Here is a 21,522-nt window from a genome sequence, read left to right on the forward strand (position 1 = left end):
TCCATGTCACCTTAGCGTGATGGAGCTCTAGGTCAGGGCATAAAGCATCAGCAGGACCCTCATTAGGCAAGGGCTGGTCTCCAGGTGAAGACTCTGTTTGCACCACACAGGTACCCCTCACTGCCACCCCAGGGCATGTACTGACCCTGTGCCTCAGGCCATAGGATGGGTCTTCAATAAAGGTCCCCAGGCTTCCCATTCAGAAACCACTAGATGCCTGTGACCTTGGCTCTTCTCTTTTTTCAACTGAGTTTTGGTTAGGCTGGAAAAATTGAAAAAGCTTCCCCGAGGAAGTGGGATGGGGCTAATAGTTTGATGCTTAAGGTTCTTTAAACTCACCTGTTTTGCCAAGCACTAGAGTCACATAGCATGGGAAACACAAATGTTTATCTTCTAGAACCTACCTACTCAGACTGTACTCCATGGACCCCTGGCATGGGCATCATCTGAGTGCGTAAGAGAAATGCAGACTCTGAGGCCCCCACCAAGCATTCTAGAGTCAGAACCTGCATTTTCACAAGATCCCCAGGTGAGTGTCCAGCAGAGTGAAATTCAAGAAGGCCTGCCCTAGATGAGCGGCAGCCAACTGGGATCAGAGACAACCTTGGATGCCCCCGATGTGCACTTACATTTGCAATGTGGGAATCCATAGTAGCCCGTTCGACAGCGGGTACACTGCCGTCCAATGACACTGGGCCGGCATGGGCACTGCCCACCCTCTGGGCTACAGTGATGGCCAATGGACCCGGTGGGGTGGCACTCACAAGGCAGTGCTCCCTTGTGGTAGAGGGCCACCAGGGACCTGGCGGAGTTCTTACAGAATCCAGAGGCTGTCTGGGGGCTGTGAAGACAAAAACAGCTCAAGGCATTATCCCGGGAGGGGATAAATCCCTACCTTCTCCTTCCCACTTGCTCTGTCAACTGGTGTTTTGGGGGAGGGTATCTGGCTGTGAAGTCTGGGAAGAAATGAGAGACTACCCTACCCCTGGATTCACAGCCAGTGACAGCCAGCCTTCCTTCTACCCATCCACTCCAGAACACATCCCAGGACCGGTGGGTAGGAACTTTTGGTGGCTGAAATAGAAGGGTGAAAATTCACCTATAGGATGAATTCTATGGTATGTGAATTATATCTCAATAAAGCAGTTACAAAAAAATTATACCTAGAAGTGTATGCACCAAGAATAATAACAATGGGAGGAGGCAGTGGCAAAGTGTCTACTTTTATTGAATGTTGTTGTGCTAGAAGTTTTGCCTACATCTCATTTAACCTCACAACCACCCAACAAGTTAGGTCTAAGCCTCATCTCATAGATAAGCCTTCTAGAAGTTAAGTGACATGTCCAAGGCTTCAGAGCTACCGAGTGGCCAAGCAGACATTCAAATCCATAGCTGTTGGACTTCAGATCTTTTACTCTTAATATTTTCAGTGCAGGAGACTTCTGCCACCCCCCCCCCACCGGGTGTCCCCTGGAGCTCCTGGGTCCCTCAGGAAATCTGCAAGAGGGCAGGGTGGGTCTCCAGAGGAGAAGAGCAGGAGCCCGTACTCAGGACTGTCCTTAGCTCTTGGCATTCAAGGATCCAGGGTGAGGGGACAGGGAGGTCCACCTCTCTGTGATACTCCCCACTCAATCAGATGGCAAAGGAGAGGGAGAATCCAGGCTGATGTGCTTCCGGGTGGAAGGCACCCCACATGAGATTTTTAGGAACCTGAGCTGGACAACAGGATGCAGCAAAGAGGCCAAGAAACACCTAGGCAACACATGAATCCCAGCTTGGAGGGTGAACATCTGGCGGGATCGGAGCTGAGAACAGTAATCTTGCCCAAATGGGCAGCACAAGGTCTGGGGTAGGAAATGTGTATGCAGAGGAAAAGCATCTCCCTCCCCAGACTCAGAATGCATTGCCACCCCCGTGGGTGGGCCCCAGGAGGAAGAAGATAGACCTGGAAGCCAGCCCCACCTTGGGTCTCACTCTGAGTGTGAATGTGGGAGAACCTGAGGAAGCTCCACAAAGTGATACTTACTCAATATAAAAACTGTTTCTTCCACAACTGTTGATAAACTCAAATGACTTGTCCACTGATTTTTTGTGAAGTATTTGGTAGTCGTAATCCTCGGCAGGCACCACTAGAACACGAACCTAAAGGAAACCTGTCAGCATGGCTTTGGATTTCCAACAGTAGGGCACACCTATGGCTATTCATTGTACTTTCTCTTCACTATGAGCAGTGTTCTCTGTTGTAAAGCCCAAGACCACACGAAACAGGTCTTATGAGAAAAGAATCCCAAGAACTCCCCTAAGCCAGTGTTAAAGGTTCAACCCACGTTCCTCTGTTAGAAATGGCGTGTGCTGGGGCGGACCCCTTGGAGCACCTGCTCAGAGAAGCTGCAGCCTCAAGTGCTCATTGGGGACAGGACATCTAAGGGGTAATCAGGGGCCTATTAGAGGGCCAGGGCCCCATGTGATCTATGCCTGGGGTGACCCTGGATCACCACAGGTCGCATTTTGTATTTTTAAAGGTGAACAAACCAAAATGGTGGGACCAATGGGGGAAAGCTCATGTCATGGCTTGCCTTGAAACTTACATCCTGTCAGATACTCTGTTATGAATAACTGCATCCCTAGTCTTTAAAAGTACTGCTCAGCTCTCTGTGCCTGTTTCAATCAGACTCTTCCAGTAACAAATACTATAGGAAATTTCAAATGTCTTTGTCAATGAGTCACCAACACACAGCTTACAGAGAGCTCGCTGCTCTCATGTTATTCAATCAATAAGCATTTGCCAAGCACTGTGTGCCAGGTAGTATCCTAGACACAAGAGATACAAAATACATAAAGTCAGGCCTCTGTCCCTAGGAATATGGCCTCCTCGGAGAGAGAATGAAGCTTGAGCAAGATACTAGAGGGTCACACAGCAGGGCTTGGACAATGCTACCTGTTTCCCTGACAGGCTCTACTGGCATCGAGTGTCCATGATTCCATTAATCAAGGTAACAAACAGGGTAGGGGATACCTTGTGCAGGTAACAGGCTCATGTTTGAGGGTCTCATGAGGGCCCTAGCTGGGCAGATATGCATTAAATGGTCCCATAGTGGTTCCAGAGCTCAGAAAATATCAGAGATAAACTCAGCAATGTGGTGTCATTCCCACCACAAGAGAGAACAGAACCAGTGGGTACAGAGGATATTATCCAAAGGGAAGTGACAGAATAAGGGGGCTCAGGGTCAGACCCGAGGGAATGCCATCATATGTCGACAAAAGGAAAAAAAAATCAGTGAAGAAGCACTAGAGAAAAGGGGGAACAGAATGAGAGAAAGCAGCTACGGAAGCCCAAAAAGGAAAGTTTCAAGAGCAAAGGAAGAGTAAAGGCTTTAGAAAGAGACCAGTCAGGTGAGGAGCGAAGAGGGGCTGAAGCAGAGCGAGACCCTTGTTCACCAGAGCTTCCTATCAGGGAGTTTCTCCTTCTTATTCACTTACCCATTATTCCAATTTCCCTTGACCTTAATTGTCACCTGCTTTTTTTTTTTGCTAAAGGTAGCTATGAAATTTAAACATTTTTCTATAAGACTTCAATTCCTTGGAAGAATTATTGTCACGAGCCAAACAGGCACCCAGAACAGCTGACCAAAGCAAGCACATGAAGAGCAAGCTGAGGGAGGAGTAGACCATACCAATACTAGGGACTTTCCTTCTGGAACCTTCACGGTCACAGCCACCTCTGGCTTGGAGATGTCCAACTCAACTTGATCTTCAGCAATGACTTGGTCCCGGCAGCCAAGCACATGCGGGCAAAAAGAGGCACGGAAGACACCTGCAGGCAGAGCCAGACAGGAGATCCTGTCATGGTCCTGGGAGGCCCAGCCCGGCTCGCAGCTATGGCCCCTGCTCCCTGACACTCACCGGGCCACAGCCGCCCTCCATCCACAAAGACCTGTGTGGGAAATGCTGGGTGTGCTGGTTGATAAAAGTGGATGACAATGACATATCGGCCTAGGCGTGGTACAAATCCTCGCAGGGTCACTTGGTTCTGGGTAGAAAAAAGAGGATAAGGAAAACTTCTCAAGTTGCAGAGCTATGAACATTTAGAGTTTGAAAACAAAAACCCTCTAGATATTTCCCCAAGTGAAATGAACACCTATGGTCACATAAAACTTTCCCTTGAATGTTTACAGTAACACTCTTTTGTAATCAGAAATACTGGAAACAAACCAATGACCCGCAGCTCAGATGAACCAACACTGTGGTCAGCTGTTAATGATGCTGGAGGGAGTGTAATTTGGTACAATCATTTCGGTAAACTGTCTGGCAGCTTTTACCGAAGTCAGACATGTCACTGAGCAATTGTACTCTTAGGTACATGCCCAACAGAAATGCATAACGTTTGCCAAAAGGCTGTTCCCAGAGTGTTCCCAGCACTTATATATCACTTGGAATAACCAAGAGAGAAAGAGTCAGACTCCATTTTGGATGTTTGACTGACAGGTTTCAAGCCCCATCGATCATCTTTAATCTTCTGCCCCACACCTGCACAAGCCAGTAAGAAGGACCAGGAGCCCATCCGTTGGCACAGGGAGGAAGTTCAAGCCACACTAATTCTAGACCATGGGAAGGGGGTCCTCCTCTTGCCCTCCTCCACCTTCCCTCACCCCTGCCCAACCACAGTGAAAACCAGAGCTGTGCCCCCACTTTTGCTCAAGCTTGAGTGTGAGCCCTGCTCTCTCTAGGAAACTTTACTGTGAGATATGTCTTTTCAAATGCTCAAAAAAAAAAAAAAAAAAAAAAAGAAGAAGAAGAAGAAGAAAAAGAAGAAAGAAAAAGAAAAGGAAAAAGAAAAACAGCAGCAATAAAAGATTATCCTCATCTTTCTGACAAGAACCGTGACTCGAAGAAGGCAAGTAATATGAGAAAGGCCATGCTCTAATTTAAGAGCAAAGCCAGAGCTAGAACTCCTTTGTCATGATTTCAGTTCATCTCCTCCTATGAATCTGGTGGACTTCCCCACAGAGGCTCTTATTAAATTTTCTCTCTCAGATCCTGTTAATTTTCTAACTTGATGCAATGGGAACGGACATGAGCCATCCTCTAGGACTGAAAGGACACCGTATCATCAAGACAAATGCTAATTCCTGCAATTTCATAGTTTATAGTGAAAAAAATTCATCTTCATGCTATCGATTATTAATTAATAAATGTTTATTGAGAATTTCTTGCCTCCCAAGCATTTTGCTGGTATAGTTGGGGATGCAAAAATCAATTAGCCAGCGCAGCTTTCGCAAGTGCTTATATGCCACCTTGGGAAGACAAGTGATTATCTCAACAATGTTACACTGTTACAATGTTACACAGCAGTAGCCCATGAAAGTATGACCTATCACAAAACGGGCCACGGAAAGTTGCTGAATGACTGTGTAGATAGAGACACAGAAAGAAAAGAGAACATCAGGATGGGGCAGTCATAGACAGGAATAGCCAGATGCCTCATATCTGGGATTCTCCAGAGTTGAGAGCAGATGTCCCCAAACTTCAGGGGCATCCAAATCCCTTGGGAGGTTTATTAAAACACAGACTCCTGGGCCCTGCCTCCAGAGTTTTTGATTCAGTAGTTCTGGAGTGGACTTGTAAACATATATGTCTAACAAGTTCCCAGGTGATGTGGATGCTTCTGGTAAGGGTCACGCTTTGAGAACCATAATTCAGAAACAACACACTTGAGCAGAGTCCCACCTGCGGTGCCTTCAAGATGACTCCAGTAACATCAGCAGAAGGCAGAGGATCCTGGGGCAGGAAAGGGGAAGGCTCACCCCTCGGGACATCCAAAATCAAGGCTGTTGGAGGAGTTTCAGGGACCAGAGAAACACAAGAGGCACTGAAAAAAAGAAAAGAAAAGACAAGAAAAAGAATATTAAAAAACAACCAAAAATGGAAGAACTGTCCATTGGTGAAAATAGCAACTGTGAGCACAAGACTGTGCGGCATCGACAGGACCTAGTCTCGGGAGAACCACAGGACTGTGGAGGGATCTTTATACAAAGACACTCAGTGTAGTCAACTGCCGAGTGTATTCTGGCAAACCCACTCAATACAATGAGCCAAAGCAGAAAGAAAATCTTAATTGTGATAGAAACCAGACAGAAACTTAAGACACCTTCCCTTCTAAGAACTATAATTCATGTTAAATGAGGTCAATGCCATGAAACATTATTATTCATTTCTAAACATAAATGTCACCATAAAATCATATAAAAACAAAGAAGGCAAGTGCACATCATTTCTCTTAGGCACAGATTTCTTTTAGGCCAGATGTCACTGTCTTGGTGGCTTCTACAGCCTTAACTATATGCCTAAGATTTTACGACTGTGTCTACAAATTATTTTTGGATCTACAACAAAAAAAACCCTCCTGAAACCCCAATAATCAATCGTCAGCTAATCCTCATAACACAGCGGTGAGGTGGGTCATTATTTCCATGGTTTTTTAAATGAGGAGTCTCAGACACTGCGGTTAAAAGATTGGAACAAGGTGAGTCTTTGTGGGGTTTCAGAACAGCCGGTAGGAACTTCTCTTAAGGGCAAAGCTTACCCATTCTGCCCAGGGGCTACAGCATCAGCTTCCTGACATTAATGGAATCCTGGAAAGATGGCTGGGGGCAGTGATTTAGCTCATTTTTTATTTTAACCCATCATCAGCCTTTAGTACCTTGGCCTACGATCCCTTCTGAAGTTAAGCATAAAGTCACAGCCTTACAAGCATTGTAGTACCACTCAGAGCACAAACAAGGAAGAAAGGAAAGGACACCCATTACCTTTGATTAACATAACCCCCGTAACTGGCAATGCATTTGACTTGAGGTCTCAAATATTCAGTTGAGAATTCTTCAATGGGTATGATACAAATTTGATGCTGTTGAGCAAATACAGTGCAAAAAGGTAACATCACGGTTATCAGCAAAGTCAACGGTAACGGTCAAACATATTCTTTAAAAAGCCGTTAAGTAAAGAAATTATAATTGTTATATTAAAGTAGAAAAAAACTGCAGAATGGTACTCCCTATGGCATCCTTATGTGCATAAGGATTTATCCTTTTTAGCATTACACAGGATCACTGCCCAAATGTTCTTAGGATAGTCACATGAATAAATGAAATTATGATATTCAAAAACAACTCTTTGTCTGTGACTTCAGGTGCCTGTTTTCCTCTCCTGCCCTGGGCTGATGCTGGCTTTTCAGACCCATTGGCAGGAAGAGGCGGAGGTGGCAGGCAGCTAGGGAGCCTGCTGTTCAGAGCCTGTTGTCTGTAACTCCTGCTATAAACAATCTTTCTGAATAGAGGATGACCTGATTCTCAGGCACATTTGAACTTCATTAAGGGAAGTGTCTCCAGAACTAGTTTCTGAGTCACACAAGAGACTCAGTTATCAACTTATCACTACATTTTATTTTAATCCAAACTGTATTATCAACTTGATCACAAACCTATTCAGTAACAACAAAACTTTTTATTGAACACCTACTATAGGCCAGGCACTGAGACTAAGGGATCCTAGAAGACCAGGATGGCGAATACCCCTGCTCTCATGGAGCTTATATCCTAGTTAGATGTCCAAATGACATCAGACTATTGCAATAAGGGCAAACTTATGCTTAAAAGATGAAGACTCAGCCCTGTTATAATTCCCAAAGATGAAGAGGTTAGATTTGCTCAGATTGTTAGGTTTAAAAGGATAGTCACAATTTTAAAAAGAAAGCCTTAAGCTACTATATAATTTATGTAATAACTTCTAAAATCTCAATTCCAGATAATTCTGAAGAGAAGGCTCAAAGTTTTTAATATTGTCCAGCATGAATATTTAAAAACACATTAGAACATGCTGGCCTAGCATTTCGCAGAGTGTGATTTGTGCTTAAAATCAGCAGTGACAGAAAGTTGCTTCATACTTAGATTATCTTCTATTCTCTGAGGCATTTATTAGAAATCTAGTCATCCTTTCCTAATCCGGTCCCACTGCCTGTGTTTATCATAATTCTTAATATTTAAGTTGCGCTATTAAAAGGGAGGCATGAAGGTATCTAACCTCCCAAACTTAGTATTTTTAACTCTTAATTGTATATATCTAATTAACTGAATAATGTGTTTTTTGAGATAGAGTTACAATATTCTGGAAAGGAAATACCAGGTAGTTGCAACATTGAAAATTCTGAAGGAATTTGCCAAAAAACTAATAGACATGATTAAATAGTAAAATGGGCAAGAAAATAAACAGTAAATAATGGCATTTCTATACACCAGCATAAAACAAACTAGGAACTATAATGACAAAAGAGATTTCATTCATAATAGTAACAATGAATAAACATTCATGAAATAGAGTTTTGTGAGCTGTGTTCAAACTTGACAAGCAAACTTTACCAGTGCTATAAAAAAAGGCTCAAATGAAGAGGCAAAACAGAGTTTTAGATGCAAATAAAACACATCATAAAACTAGCAACTCTTAACATATTCACTTTGTAGGTGGAATACAAACCCCACCAAAATTTCTCTAAGTTTTAAAATATAGAGATATCACCAAAATGCTTCTAAAATTCAAAGGGCAAAACAGACAGCGTTACCAGAAGGAATCGGGCCCTGCGTGCTCTGAGCCGAATGCCCGCATCTGCCAACAGCTCATAGACGGCGAGGCGACTCCTGCCATCAGTCACGACACTCCGGCAGAGGACACTGTGAAAGGACAGAGTGTTCTTAGCTTGACTCCTCTGGTCTCCCTGACCTTGTGCCTCCCTACGGGGTAGCTGATGGCTCTTCTGTTTCTCCTGTTTATAACTAGGTCACTGACAGTGAATTTTCTGACACAATGCAATCTAGAGAGATGCAGTCCACAATCAATACAAGAAAAAGACCCTTCTGACTGTGGCTCATCTCAGGGCTAAAGGCCTTGCTTCACTTTTTCCACCCAGCTTTATGCAATACTTGGTCTAGTCATTGGGAGAAAAAGCCCCAGGGTCAATAATGTCTGATCTTGGGTGCCTGCGTGGCTCAGTTGGTTAAGTGACTGTCTTCAGCTCAGGTGATAACCCTGGAGTCCGGGGATTGAGTCCCGCAACGGGCTCCCAGCTCTGCAGGGAGTCTGCTGTTCCCTCTGACCTTCTACCCTCTCTTGCTCTCTCTTACTCTCTCTCTCTCAAATACATAAAAAATAATAATAATAATAATATCTGATCTCCAAGATACAACCTTCATGGAGACTTATCAATATTCTTAGTACTGTTGGTGACTAAAGTTGTCTATCAGCCTCACAACGACTGACGATATCCCACACCCCATCAGCGTTGGGGCTGGCCTCACTCCAGTCATGACTAACCAGAATTTGCCATTGGAAGCTCAGTCTGTTCCTCTCGTGCTTCCTTCCTCATTGCATCAGCTGCACTCCTTCTTTCTACCCCACCAGGTGAAATACGGAGGTCAGGAACATTTAAAAGTTCGCGGTTTAAAACCAAAGAATAGACTCTAATGGTAAAACCCACTGAAGAAGTGTTTTTGGAGGAATGTTTCTGACTTCATATTCGATAGCCACTTTTCTGTCTGTAAATGCATTTTGGAAACTAGTTTGGAGGCAAACTAAAAGAAATGGCCATCTCTGGGAAATATTTGAAATAATTTATGCAACGTCTTTTGGGTAAGGATTAAAATGAGATAGTATTATAAAAAGCCATAGTTAGAAACTCAAAGAACAGCTGTTTTCTTTTTCCTTTTGAGCACTTGTGTGTGTGTGTGTGTGTGTGTGTGTGTGTTTGTGTGTGTCTGCATGAAATTAAAATGCATTCCTTTTGGTTCGAGCACAATCCTGGGAGTTAAATATATTAGGTGATTGACTTGGATTTAGTTTTATCCATATCCTTTTAAAATTCTTACTAAGAATAGACTAATGATAATAACTGGATTGAATTAATCCGAGTGAACTTCTCTCACAGAAGGGCGATCAGATTTAAATCACAACACTGTTTTGAAAGTGGTACTTTAATTAGCACCACTACTCTTCTGTTGGGATATTTTTTAATATAACTCCATTAGAACTCACTCGAAAAATGCTGGGAAAGATTCAACCCTCAGCAGGAGAAGCTGCAATGTTGAAAGGGCCTGTCATTTGAAATAGGCTTTGATGGGTCAAATATTTTCCAATTGCACCACATTTTTGGACCATGGTACTTACAGCCTGTTCATGTTTACTTGTCCACATGACAGCCAAAGTAGAGACGGAGGAAATATTTTAGACTAGTGAAACCATATCATGGACATTCCTGGATATAGTTAAATACAATAAAAGGGAGTCCTAGTCTAATACAACCCTGTCTTGGTATTCTAATGTCCCCGGTAAAGAAGAACTTGGTGCTGTCATGTCCAGAGTCAAAGTGATCTCCAGAATACTGCACAGTTGTTTGCCCCAAATGCCATTCGGACAGACGTCATGAAACCAGGCTTATGGCTTATGGAATTCTGGAACAGTGCCCTTTCTTTCTTTAGCTTTGAAACCACTCCTCTGCTTGGTCTAGATATTCTCAGCCTCTTCTGAGATGGGTCAGAGAGCCACCAGGGACATTAAGAGTGTTTCCTCCTGGGCCCTTAGCCATCACCACCTTGTATCCTGTGGAGAATGGATCAAGCGACATAATTTGGAAGGTGGAAGGAGTCAGAGGGCTGAACCAGAGGGTGCACAGGACCTGGAGAGGCCCTGCCCCAGCCCTGTGGCCAAAAATCTCCAGGACTCAGATGGTGAGGTGACCCACTTGCCTGGGAGTGTACATTCCAGTGGTTGCTTATGTCATCCACAGATGAAACTAACATTTTCAGATAATGACAGAATATTCTGGGGAAATTTTTTGCACCATTAAAAATCCAAATATATATGTGTGTGTGTATGTGTCAGAGAGAAGAGCTGACTAGATTTTTTTTTTTAAAGATTCTTAAAAGAAGCCCTCACAGTTTCCTTTTTAGGGTCTCTAAGAGCATGATGTTAATTCAATAACCATTTCATTAAGTCTCATAAAAGTTTCCATTCTGAGCTTCTAAAAGTAACTCTTTTCATAACTTCTTTGATTTTCAAAACAGGGAAAAATGTCCAACTACATCAGGTCATTCGGAGTTTGACAAAAAGCCATAGGCAAGTCATGGAAACAAAATGTGTAAGGCCTTGGCCAAGAACTGGGTGGGTTCACTGGAGTTCCCCACTTGCTGTCTGAAGAGATTGACTCCTGGAGCCATTTATTATAAAATTAATTTCATGTTGAAAGCACCCCTTGCACAGATTCTTTAATTAAAGCATATTATGGGGGCACCTGGGTGGCTCAGTGGGTTAAAGCCTCTGTCTTCAGCTCAGGTCATGATCCCAGGGTCGAGTCCCACATGGGGCTCTCTGCTCCATGGGGAGTCGGCTTCCTCCTCTCTCTCTGCCTGCCTCTCTGCCTACTTGTGATCTCTGTCAAATAAATAAATAAAATATTTTTTAAAAATAAAGCATATTATGGACATTTGCATGGATCTTGAAATAGTATGCAAAGAAAACAATTTTTAATAAATCTTTGTCAAAGTTCTTGGAAGAGAGTAACTAAATCAGGGTGAATTTTTAAATCTTTGGTTAATTATTTTTCACCTGATGATCATCAAACATTAATTATTCCCAGTTTCTGCACGGTGTGTTGTGAAGGCAGTTGTGATAGAGTCTTTCCTCTTTCCTGTGCGCCCATGTGCTCTACCCAGCATTTTAGGCAAGAGCACTGAGCTCCCTGCACCGCCCAGGACTGTGGTGGCTCCATAGGAATCTGAGCCAAAGTAGCGAGCACAACACACAGAGCGGAACACACAGCTTTTCAAGAAGATACAACGTTTTCAAGCTGTCCACAGAGAAGCAACCCAATACCACACTGGGGGTGAAACCTGAGAGCATAGTCTCCTGCTTGGCTTCAAGATCGGCCTCAAAAAGGAAACAACTTCCCAATCCAGATAAAAACCAGAGTTCCCAAGGCTGACCTCCAGATCATTCCAGGACAAAGGAATCCCCCAGGACAGGATTGGTTACCTGTACTTGCAGCTGTAGATGTTCACCTGGCCTGCCAGGACAGACCCCGGGCTCTCCATGTGCACATCAACAACGGACAACTGGTCTACTTCCGTGGAATACTGGAGCACGACCACGTAGTTGCCGATGTGCGGTACCCGAAGCCGCAGGTGCAGCTCCACCTGTCAGAGAGCCCGAGCACGTGGATGTGAAATGCACTGGACGCGTTTACATAGCAACAGTGAAACCAGGGCTGAGCAGACACCTGGAAGTAGTGTCATAGGTCATCATCGTAAGAAACGTGGTCTTCTAGGTAGGAATGCCAGATAAAATACAGGATGTGCCACTAAATTTGAAATGCAGATACACAATACACGTAATTATTGTTTGCACGTTAAATTGAATGGGGCATTTGTATCTTTATTTTCTAAATCTGGCAACCCTACTTATAGGGGCTTCTACTCTTTCACGTATATATTTGCCTTGTTTCTTAAGGCAAAAGACTCTCTAAAACTTGAGGTAAAAAGGTATCTCCAGCAGATGTTAAAAGGAATGGAAGTCTGCCTTGAGGCTCTTTTGCTGTTCTTCAATTTAAAAAATGAACTTAAAGCTTTGTGGTTGCAGATAATGAGAAGAGATACATGCACCCCACTTCTGGGATGACAGCTAATAACAATTTGGTTTTCGTACTTCCAAACCATTGTCCATGTCTGTAAATGCACATGCATGTACTTTTCTTTTTTTAAAAGAAATACTGCTTATAATAGGCAATCATGGATGCTTTTGTACATCCCAGCAGAGCCAAGTAGCTCTGACAGAGTCCATATGACTCTCAAAGCCAAAAATATTTACTATCTGGCCTTCCACCCAAAAACAAAAAAAAATGCCCATGCCTTGTTAGGAGCTTGGAGTCTGGAATCATACTGCCTCCAGCTGCGTGACTGTGAACAAGTTACTTAATGTCTATATGCCCCAGTATTCTCCAGTGTACAAATGAAGATAACAATAGTATCCACCTTTTAAGATTATCATGAGGATTAAATGAAGTAATATGGGAAGAACTCTCAGAAATGTATGTGGCATGTCACAAATACTAAATAAACACTGATGATTATAATTGTAATTATTGCCTTTTGCCATGACTTGCTTTTTTTACTCAATAGTATTTTCTCTGTTTATAGCAGGTACATGCAGATAAACTTTATTTTCTTAATGGCTTCCTACCATTTCATATAGTATGATCATAAAGTGATTTATTTAACTAATCCCCAATTGATGGACACTTAGGTTGCCTCTAATTTATATATTAGAGAGATATATAATATATATTATTATAAATTATATAATTTATATAATATAAATTTAATAAATCATAAATAAAATATATAAATTATATATAGTTTATAATGAGATATTACTATGATCTATTATAGTATATATAAATTATGTAATTTATATATTATAATAAATACATATTATAAATTATATAATTTATTATATGCAATATATAATTTATATGTGTATATATATTATAAATTATATAATTTATATAGATGTGTCTATGTATATATCATCATATAGCTTTATATGTTATATGGGAAAAAAATATATATATATGCATATCCTTAGGCTAGTATTTCTGTAAGATTCCTAGGAGTAGAATTGCTGAGTCAAAGGATAGGTGCATATTGAATGTCTGAGCCAATATTAAAACTACATTCTATACAGTTTAACTCTCTTCAGTCTGTAAGCTCAGGCCTAGCCAAGCTTTACCACTTAATTAAAATCCTCCTGCCCCTTGCCTTCAGAAATTCACATTTACTGTTCTCTCTGCACAGCCCTGAACCACACAACTAATATTTTCCACAGTGATTTTTCTATCACTTATATAATAGAAAGACTTCCCTCAGGGGGAAAAAAAAGAGTGGATTATCCACACCACTTTTCCACTCTGTTACAGAGTGAAATATGGGTCCATGTTCAGAGGTTATTACTAGCGTTTCTCCCCTGGGCATCTCCAGACAAGAGTTTGTCTGTTTTCACCCACCATAAAGCACATACAGGTCAATGATATATTCACTTTTCTCCCAGAAGTTATTATTGGCTTCCAGTTTTATCACAGCACTCTATTATAAATTTCTATTGTTCTTTCCACTCTAAGTCCTATAGATTGACTTTTTTGGAAGACTTGTAGGAAGGCTTTTGAATACATCTGTTGGTAAAAGTAGGCTTTGAGAAACTCAGATAAAAGACAAATGATGGCAAATGGAAATTTTACTAGCTGCTGTTTGTTTTCAGTTATTTCTATATTCCTAGTAAAAGGGAAGTTCAGTGTCAAGCCGGAAGGTTCCTTTTGGTTTTATGGCATAGAACTGCCCTTACCTAGTTATGAGTGTTTCAAGATAAAGACATAAAAGGTGGGCATATCAAATCTGATGCTTACACAAAGCTAAAAGGGATGATTAACACATCTGATGTCAAAATGAGTCTTCAAAATGATTTGGTCAAGCTCTTATTAAACACCTACTGTATGCCAGCTCCCCTGATGGGCTTATATGATGGGAAACAAGACAGACTTGGTCTCTATCCTCAGACAGACTTCAGTCAAATACTTAGATTATTAGATCAACACAGTATGAAATTACATGTATGACAAATGTTCTGACAAGGTGGGCAGGGGGCTGCCTGAGAAGGCCAGGAAGACTAGGGAAGGAGGGAGACTTCCTGAAGAAACAACTTAGCTGAGTGCTGGAGGATGAGGAACAGGCCCCAAAGGGAGGGAGGAGCATTCAGGCAGAGGGAACAAGCTGCAGTAGGAGGCTACCCTGTCACATACCTGCTGTAGGGTAGCAGATATGCAGTCCAAGAAACTGAAGGCAGGCCACCGTGACCGGGAGCAGAGAACAAGAAGAGTTATGATAAAACTGGGAGGTAAGAGGGGTAGCCTTAGAGATTCTTAAAATCTTTTGTCTCTATCCTAAAATCAAGGGGATGTTATTGAAATTTCCCAGTTGTGTATGGATAAGGATGGGGTGAGAGGGTCAGGGATGACTGGATATTTCTATCAACACGAGTATGAGGACAATTGTATGGAGTCAATATTGGGAGATGCAACAGCAAGAGCTGATGTGAGTGAGCTAATTTGGTTACTGCTGAGATCCTTATGAAAGATATCATATACTGGGCAAGAAGGATACATGGAGAGGAGTAGAAACACTTAAGAAAAGGTTGGGATGGACACTCAGAGATGGGTTGTCTTTGGTGAGGGGGAGAACAGAGGAAATCATGGTTGACCCTAAGGATTCTGATTTATACAATTAGATGGATGGTGGTACCATTTACTTAGGTAGGGACATTAAAATGTAATTTGAGATCCCTCTGAGACACCTAAGAGGTAACGTCAGGAAGGAAGTTGGCTATGCTCTTCTGCACCTAAAAGCACAAGTATGACTAGACATACCAATTAGGTAGTTTTCTGTGTAGAGTTGGTATCTATCACAACAGGCATGGAGGAGGCTGCTTAGGGAGAGAATATAAAGTAAAAAGACAAAGGCCAAGATTGAGCCTGAACAAATTCTAATATCCAATGGCTAAACAGAGGTTGAGCCTGTAAATGATATTCTGAGGAAGCAGCCAGAGAGGTAGGAAGAGCTCCAGACCACTCCTAAATTACGGAAAACAAGGCGTGAGAGTATTTTAAGATGTGAGGGGTATTCAACAAGTACTGAAAGCTTTTGAGAAGTTAAATAAGCGAATAGGCGAAGAATGAAAACTATCTGTTGGACTTAGTAAAAAAGAACATAATTGGAAACCCTGGGAAAGAAAGAAAATATAGGAAGGAAGGAAGAAAGAAAGGAAGGAAGGAAGGAAGGAAGGAAGGAAGGAAGCCAGACTGGTGTGGGTTGAGGTGTGAATGGAAGTGAAAGAATTAGAAACAGTGTAGAATTGTCTAACTCGCTGGAGAAGTTTGGTTGTGAAGGAGGGAAGCATTATGGCTGAGGGGCTGTGGGAAGAGAAAGGAGGGTTTTAATAAAAAGGAAGATAGACTTTAGCATCTTTAAAAGGTGACAGCGACTTCCAGTTCAGATGGCATAGTGAATTCACATTTTTTGCACCCCTTCTGCTCCAAGAGACAGCAACTATGGACAAAATGTTTTGAAAGGAAAACAAAAAGATATGTTTGAGATTAAAAGTGATGGAATATAAGTAAAAGAAAAACTAAAAATGCACTAGGGCTGAAGCCCAGAGCCTGTTGTCCTCCAGGTCTGGAAGTATGTTGTTTTGGTCAGCAGTTCAGCTCATGCAGAGTAAAGAAAACAAAAGATGCCTCATGAGACAGTGGTTAGATTCAGGCTCATTTTCTGAAGACAAAGGTAAGGGTTCCCTCAAATCATGAAAAGCTGAAAAAGGTGCTGACAATCTGCCACTTAGATCTCAGCATTATAAGAAGCTGTTGAATTCAGGGCTCAAATATCAAAGATGGAGCCTCATGACCAAGAACTGATTTAAGCCACCCACTGACTCAGTGTCTGAATCTGTGCTCACACTAGTATCACAGCAATAGAAGTGGCACATTGTAATGCTTGCCTCTGAGCTAAGGGTCCAGCGGACTGGTAAAACATTGCAAAACTATGAAGCTGAGACAGATATAAAGGGAGATGATAAAAACCTTCCATTCAAAACAAGCCAATAAGCCTGCAAACAAGATAAGCTTCCAAAACACAAAAAGAAATCTAATATCAGAAATAGGCAATGATATCATCAATCAGAAGATGAGTTTACTTCAGATGAAATGAATTTTATAGGACAGTCTGATAAAGACTTTAAAATGAATATACTGGTCCTTAATCTGAAATCTTCAAACTTGAAAAAGGAAATTATTTTGGATTTTGTTTGGTGGCAAAAACTAATCTCACCTAACCAATCAACACTTGGTGGCAAAATATGACTTGAACTAAGTTCACATATATGGTCTTCATGTATTTCTCTTGGAGTGCCTATTCATGCTTTTCACTGAAGAAATATTAACATGTTTGGTTATAGGGTGTTGGCCAGGGCCCTCCTGGAGATTGTGTGTGTGTGTGTGTGTGTGTGTGTGTGTTTATGTAGAGAATCTTAAAAATTCTTAATTCTGAAACATACCTGCCTCCAAGGGCATTAAGATACTAAAAATATAAATGAAAGAGTAATGTCTTTAAAAAGTAAACAAAGTTGGGGCACCTGGGTGGCTCAGTGGGTTAAAGCCTCTGCCTTCAGCTCAGATCATGATCCCAGAGTCCTGGGATGGAGCCACGAATCTAGCTCTCTGCTCAGCAGGGAGCCTGTTTCCCCTCCCCTCTCTCTGCCTGCCTCTCTGCCTGCTTGTGATCTCTGTCTGTCAAATAAATAAATAAATAAAATATTCTAAAAAGTAAACCAAGTTATGAAGCTAAATTGACAGAAATAAAGCAAGTAAAAATAAATATGAGTAAGAGCCAGTTAGAAATCTTTGAGATTTACAGTATAAATTAAACTGAATCAATAGGCTAGATAAAATCTAGACTGGAGAGAGTGAAACATTCATGTATTCTGAGGAAGTCTTGAGTAATTAACCCACCAAGTAGCTAAAGAGACAAGAGATATAAAAATATGAAAGAGCAGTTTGGACATAGATTGTGAGGCTCCAAGACTCATCCAGACTAATTTCCAGAAAAGAAAAATGTAAGGAATGGCACCAAAATTATACTTGAAGTGATAACATATGAGAATTTCCCAGGATGAAAGACATGAATCTTCATTCTGAAAGTGTACATGAGGACTAAACAGATAAATAAAAACAAATCTACACCTAAACATACCATAATGAAACTTTAGAATGTCACAAATAAGTCTATCCCAGAATTTCTGGTTAAACATGGTGGATTAAGCATGATCTTCCCTCTCAGAACTCCATAAAAATTAGTCAGGATTTTAAAAATCATAAACACACAAAGAGAAAGAGAATAAGAAAGAGAAATAAAAACACAACAGACCAGAGAAATCAACAAAATTTTGGAAGCTGGAAAGCAGATGAACGTCAACCAATTACCCGAGAGAAAGCTGAAATCTAAGTGTCTGTGTGTATGTGTAGAGCTGGGGTGAGAGTTGGAAGAAAAGATTGAAGAAATCTCCCAAAGCATAAAACAAGATCAAGAGATTGTAAATGCTGATTAAAGATAAAGAAATAAAGTATCAAAGAAATAACTCAAGAAAGTTTCCCAGAATAATGGATAAAAGTTTCCAGGCTAAAAGGCTGAGAACCTGGCACATTGGCTGAAACACTATCTATGTTAAGGCACATCCTTGTGAAATATCAGAACATAAGAAACAACAACAAAAAAATGATCTCAAAGGCTTTAAGAAAGGAAAACCAGATTGCAATCAAAGCCCTGGGAACCACAATGTAACTTCTCAAGAACAGGACTTGAAGCTAGAAGTCAATGAGGAAACATTATCAAATTCTGGGGAGAAATGATTTCTAACCTAAAATCCTACATCTAACCAAAGTAAAAAAAAATCAGGATTGAGAGTAGACTAAAGATAGTTTCAGATATGCAAGTACTCAGCAACAAGAAAAATAGCTCCTGTGTGGCCTTTCACAGGAAGCCTCTGGAGGATATAATCTATCAAAATGAGGAAACAAAAAAAAGAAAAAAGAAAAGAAGTTGAAAGAAGTTCCAACAGTCAGAAAAAAGAAGATTTAATAAAATGAAGATAAAGAAGAGAATATCTAGAATGGTGGGTGATGGTGGTGATGGTGGTGATGAAAAATTTCATGAAAGAGCTATGTGTCTCAGGCTCAGAGACTATATTCCAGGGTCAAGAAGAGAGATGAAAGATTCCAGGGAAGATACCTCCAAGAAGAAATGGAGAAGAGAAAAAAAGAAGAAAGGAAAGGAGAAGAGAGGGAGGGTTGGTATGTGGTGTATTTGAATTAAGATGAAACTTACAGTCTATCTGAAAGTCAGGGAAAAGGGTAAAAATAAAATTTCTAGACAAAAACAATAAGTAGGAGATTGGTTTACAATGGATAAATAAGCATTCTAAAGGCTACGTTGTACAAAAGAAGAGATCAGAATTACTGAGTAACTTTAGACCTTGTTGGAAAATATATACTTAAGAAGATATTTTAACATATTAAGGGTAACCACTAAAATATTAGAAAACAATCTGTACCTATCAAACAAGCAGAAAGATAGAGAAAACTCTTAATCAAACAGAAGAAGAGGGTACTCAGCTGGCTCAGTCAGTAGAGCATGTTACTCTTGATCTTGGGGTCATGAGTTCAAGTCCCATGTTGACCCCAGATCTTACTTAAAAACAAACAAACAAACAAAAACAAAAAATCAGAAGGAGGAAAATTATTTTTAAAAACATAAATTAAAAGTTAATAAACAGGTATGGCTGCTCTAGACAACAGTATAGAGGCTCCTCAAAAAGTTAAAAACAGAGCTACTCAGCTAGTACTGGCAACTGCACTACTAAGTATTTATCCAAAGTATATAAACAGTGATCTGAAGAGGGCATATGTACCCCAATGTTTAAAATAGCAATGTCCACAATAGCCTAAATATGGAAAGAGCCCAGATGTTCATCGACAGATAAATGGATACAGAAGATGTGGTATGTGTGTGTGTGTGTGTGTGTGTGTGTGTGTACACAATGTTGAAGGAACTAGAGGGTATTATGTTAAGTAAAATAAGTCAGTCAGAGAAAGACAAATACTATATGCTTTCACTAATATGTGGAATTTAGAAACAAAATAAATGAACATAGGAGGAGGAAAGGAAAAATAAAATGAAAACAGGGAAGCAAACTATAAGAGACTCTTAACTATAGGAAACAAACTGAGGATCATGGGGGGGTGGGGGAGGGATAATTGGGTGATAGGCATTAAGAAGATCACTTAACGGAATGAACACTGGGTGTTGCATGTAACCGATAAATCACTAAATTCTATCTCTGAAACTAAAAATACAGTATACGTTAACTAAATTGGATTTTAAAGAGCTAATAAATAAAATGATAAAAGTCTAAATATGTCTGAAATCACAATAAATATAAATGGATTAAAATCACATTGTGAAACAGAGATGATCAAATTGAAATTAATTATATATATATATATATATATATATATATGAATTTGTTTACAAGAGACAGAGTCTTGGTGTACAACAGTGTGATCTGACTTTAAAAGATGAGCTGTCCAGATTACCTTTCTCAGAAAGAATAAAGAAGAGAGACTCAGGTGGCAGTAAGTGCCAGAGCTAGGAGTTAACAAAGAAATGGGACCAGAGCAGACTTCATGGCATGTGCGTGAGACAAACAGCTATGAGTAAACAAAAGAAGTCATTTCATATGGGGCGCTTGGGTGGCTCAGTGGGTTAAAGCCTCTGCCTTCGGCTCAGGTCAGGATCCCAGGGTCCTAGGATCACACCCCGCATCGGGTTCTCTGCTCAGCAGGGAGCCTGCTTCCTTCTCTCTCTCTCTCTCTGCCTGCCTCTCTGCCTACTTGTGATCTGTCAAATAAATAAATAAAATCTTTAAAAAACAAAACAAAAAAAACTTTATTAAAAAAAGAAAAAGAAGTCATTTCATAGAAGGAGAGGTAAATAGGCAAACACATGAAGAGAAGGGAAGGCTTCTGTGAGAGCCAGGTAGTTCTGTCCCTCGAAGATTTCTGAGAGACCTGAATGTACTCAGTTCCTTCCCCTGGAATCCTGCCAGACCTCCCTGTATCCTAAAAGAGGAAAAACTATTCATATGAACTAGACTTCTTAGTGGTTTGCTCTTTTGACCCACGGTGCTGACGAGAACATGTTATAGCAGTATGGCTAATGGTTACTGAGTGATCACTTGATCACAACAAGAGCCCCTCATGGATTATTTATTTAATAGTAACCATGAGTTAGCTACTATTCTTATCCCCATTTTGTATACTAGTAAATTCAGGCCTAGAGAGATTTTACAGCTAGTTATTGATGACCTAAGACATGAAAGCAGGCAGTTTCACTCCAGAACCATCTTGACCATGACATATGGTTTCCAGAGGAAGGATTACTCTGCATTGCTCCAGGTGGCTAATGACAACCAAAAATTAGCCTACCTCTAGAAGAAGTGACTCCTCCATCGATTCCAAGTATTCAACAGAGGCTAAGTGAATGTTTAATAAAGATAAGTTAGAAAGGATTCCTTCACAGGAAGGGAAATCAAATGATTTCTATGACCTCTTCTAAAGCCATTAGTCTTTGAATTTTAGCACAATGATCCACTACAGCACTGTGCAATAGAACTTTCTGTGATAGCTAAAATATCCTATACTCTGTGTTTTCTGTTAAGGTGGCCACTGGACATCTGTGATTATTGAACACTTAAAATATGGCCAGTGCAATTGAGGAAATGGATGATTAGTTCTACTTAGCTTTCATTAATTTAAATTTATGGAAAGCA

The 21,522-nt window shown here is 40.8% G+C and overlaps 1 protein-coding gene across 2 annotated transcripts in view; it reads right to left on the minus strand.

Annotated features, from left to right (window-relative positions):
• LAMA3 (laminin subunit alpha 3) overlaps nt 1-21,522 on the minus strand; it is a 261,415-nt gene that overhangs the window by 99,179 nt on the left and 140,714 nt on the right. For both annotated transcript variants that reach the window (XM_082698720.1, XM_082698721.1), the window contains exons 24-31: nt 12,073-12,233; nt 8,612-8,720; nt 6,807-6,904; nt 5,728-5,869; nt 3,904-4,030; nt 3,675-3,814; nt 2,027-2,142; nt 630-841 (exon numbers count right to left, since the gene is read on the minus strand). In XM_082698720.1, coding sequence (XP_082554846.1) covers nt 630-841; nt 2,027-2,142; nt 3,675-3,814; nt 3,904-4,030; nt 5,728-5,869; nt 6,807-6,904; nt 8,612-8,720; nt 12,073-12,233 — 1,105 coding nt within the window. The remainder of the gene's footprint in view (nt 1-629; nt 842-2,026; nt 2,143-3,674; nt 3,815-3,903; nt 4,031-5,727; nt 5,870-6,806; nt 6,905-8,611; nt 8,721-12,072; nt 12,234-21,522) is intronic.

The sequence above is a fragment of the Mustela nivalis genome (assembly GCF_964662115.1).
Source record: "Mustela nivalis genome assembly, chromosome: 14".
NCBI lineage: Eukaryota > Metazoa > Chordata > Mammalia > Carnivora > Mustelidae > Mustela > Mustela nivalis.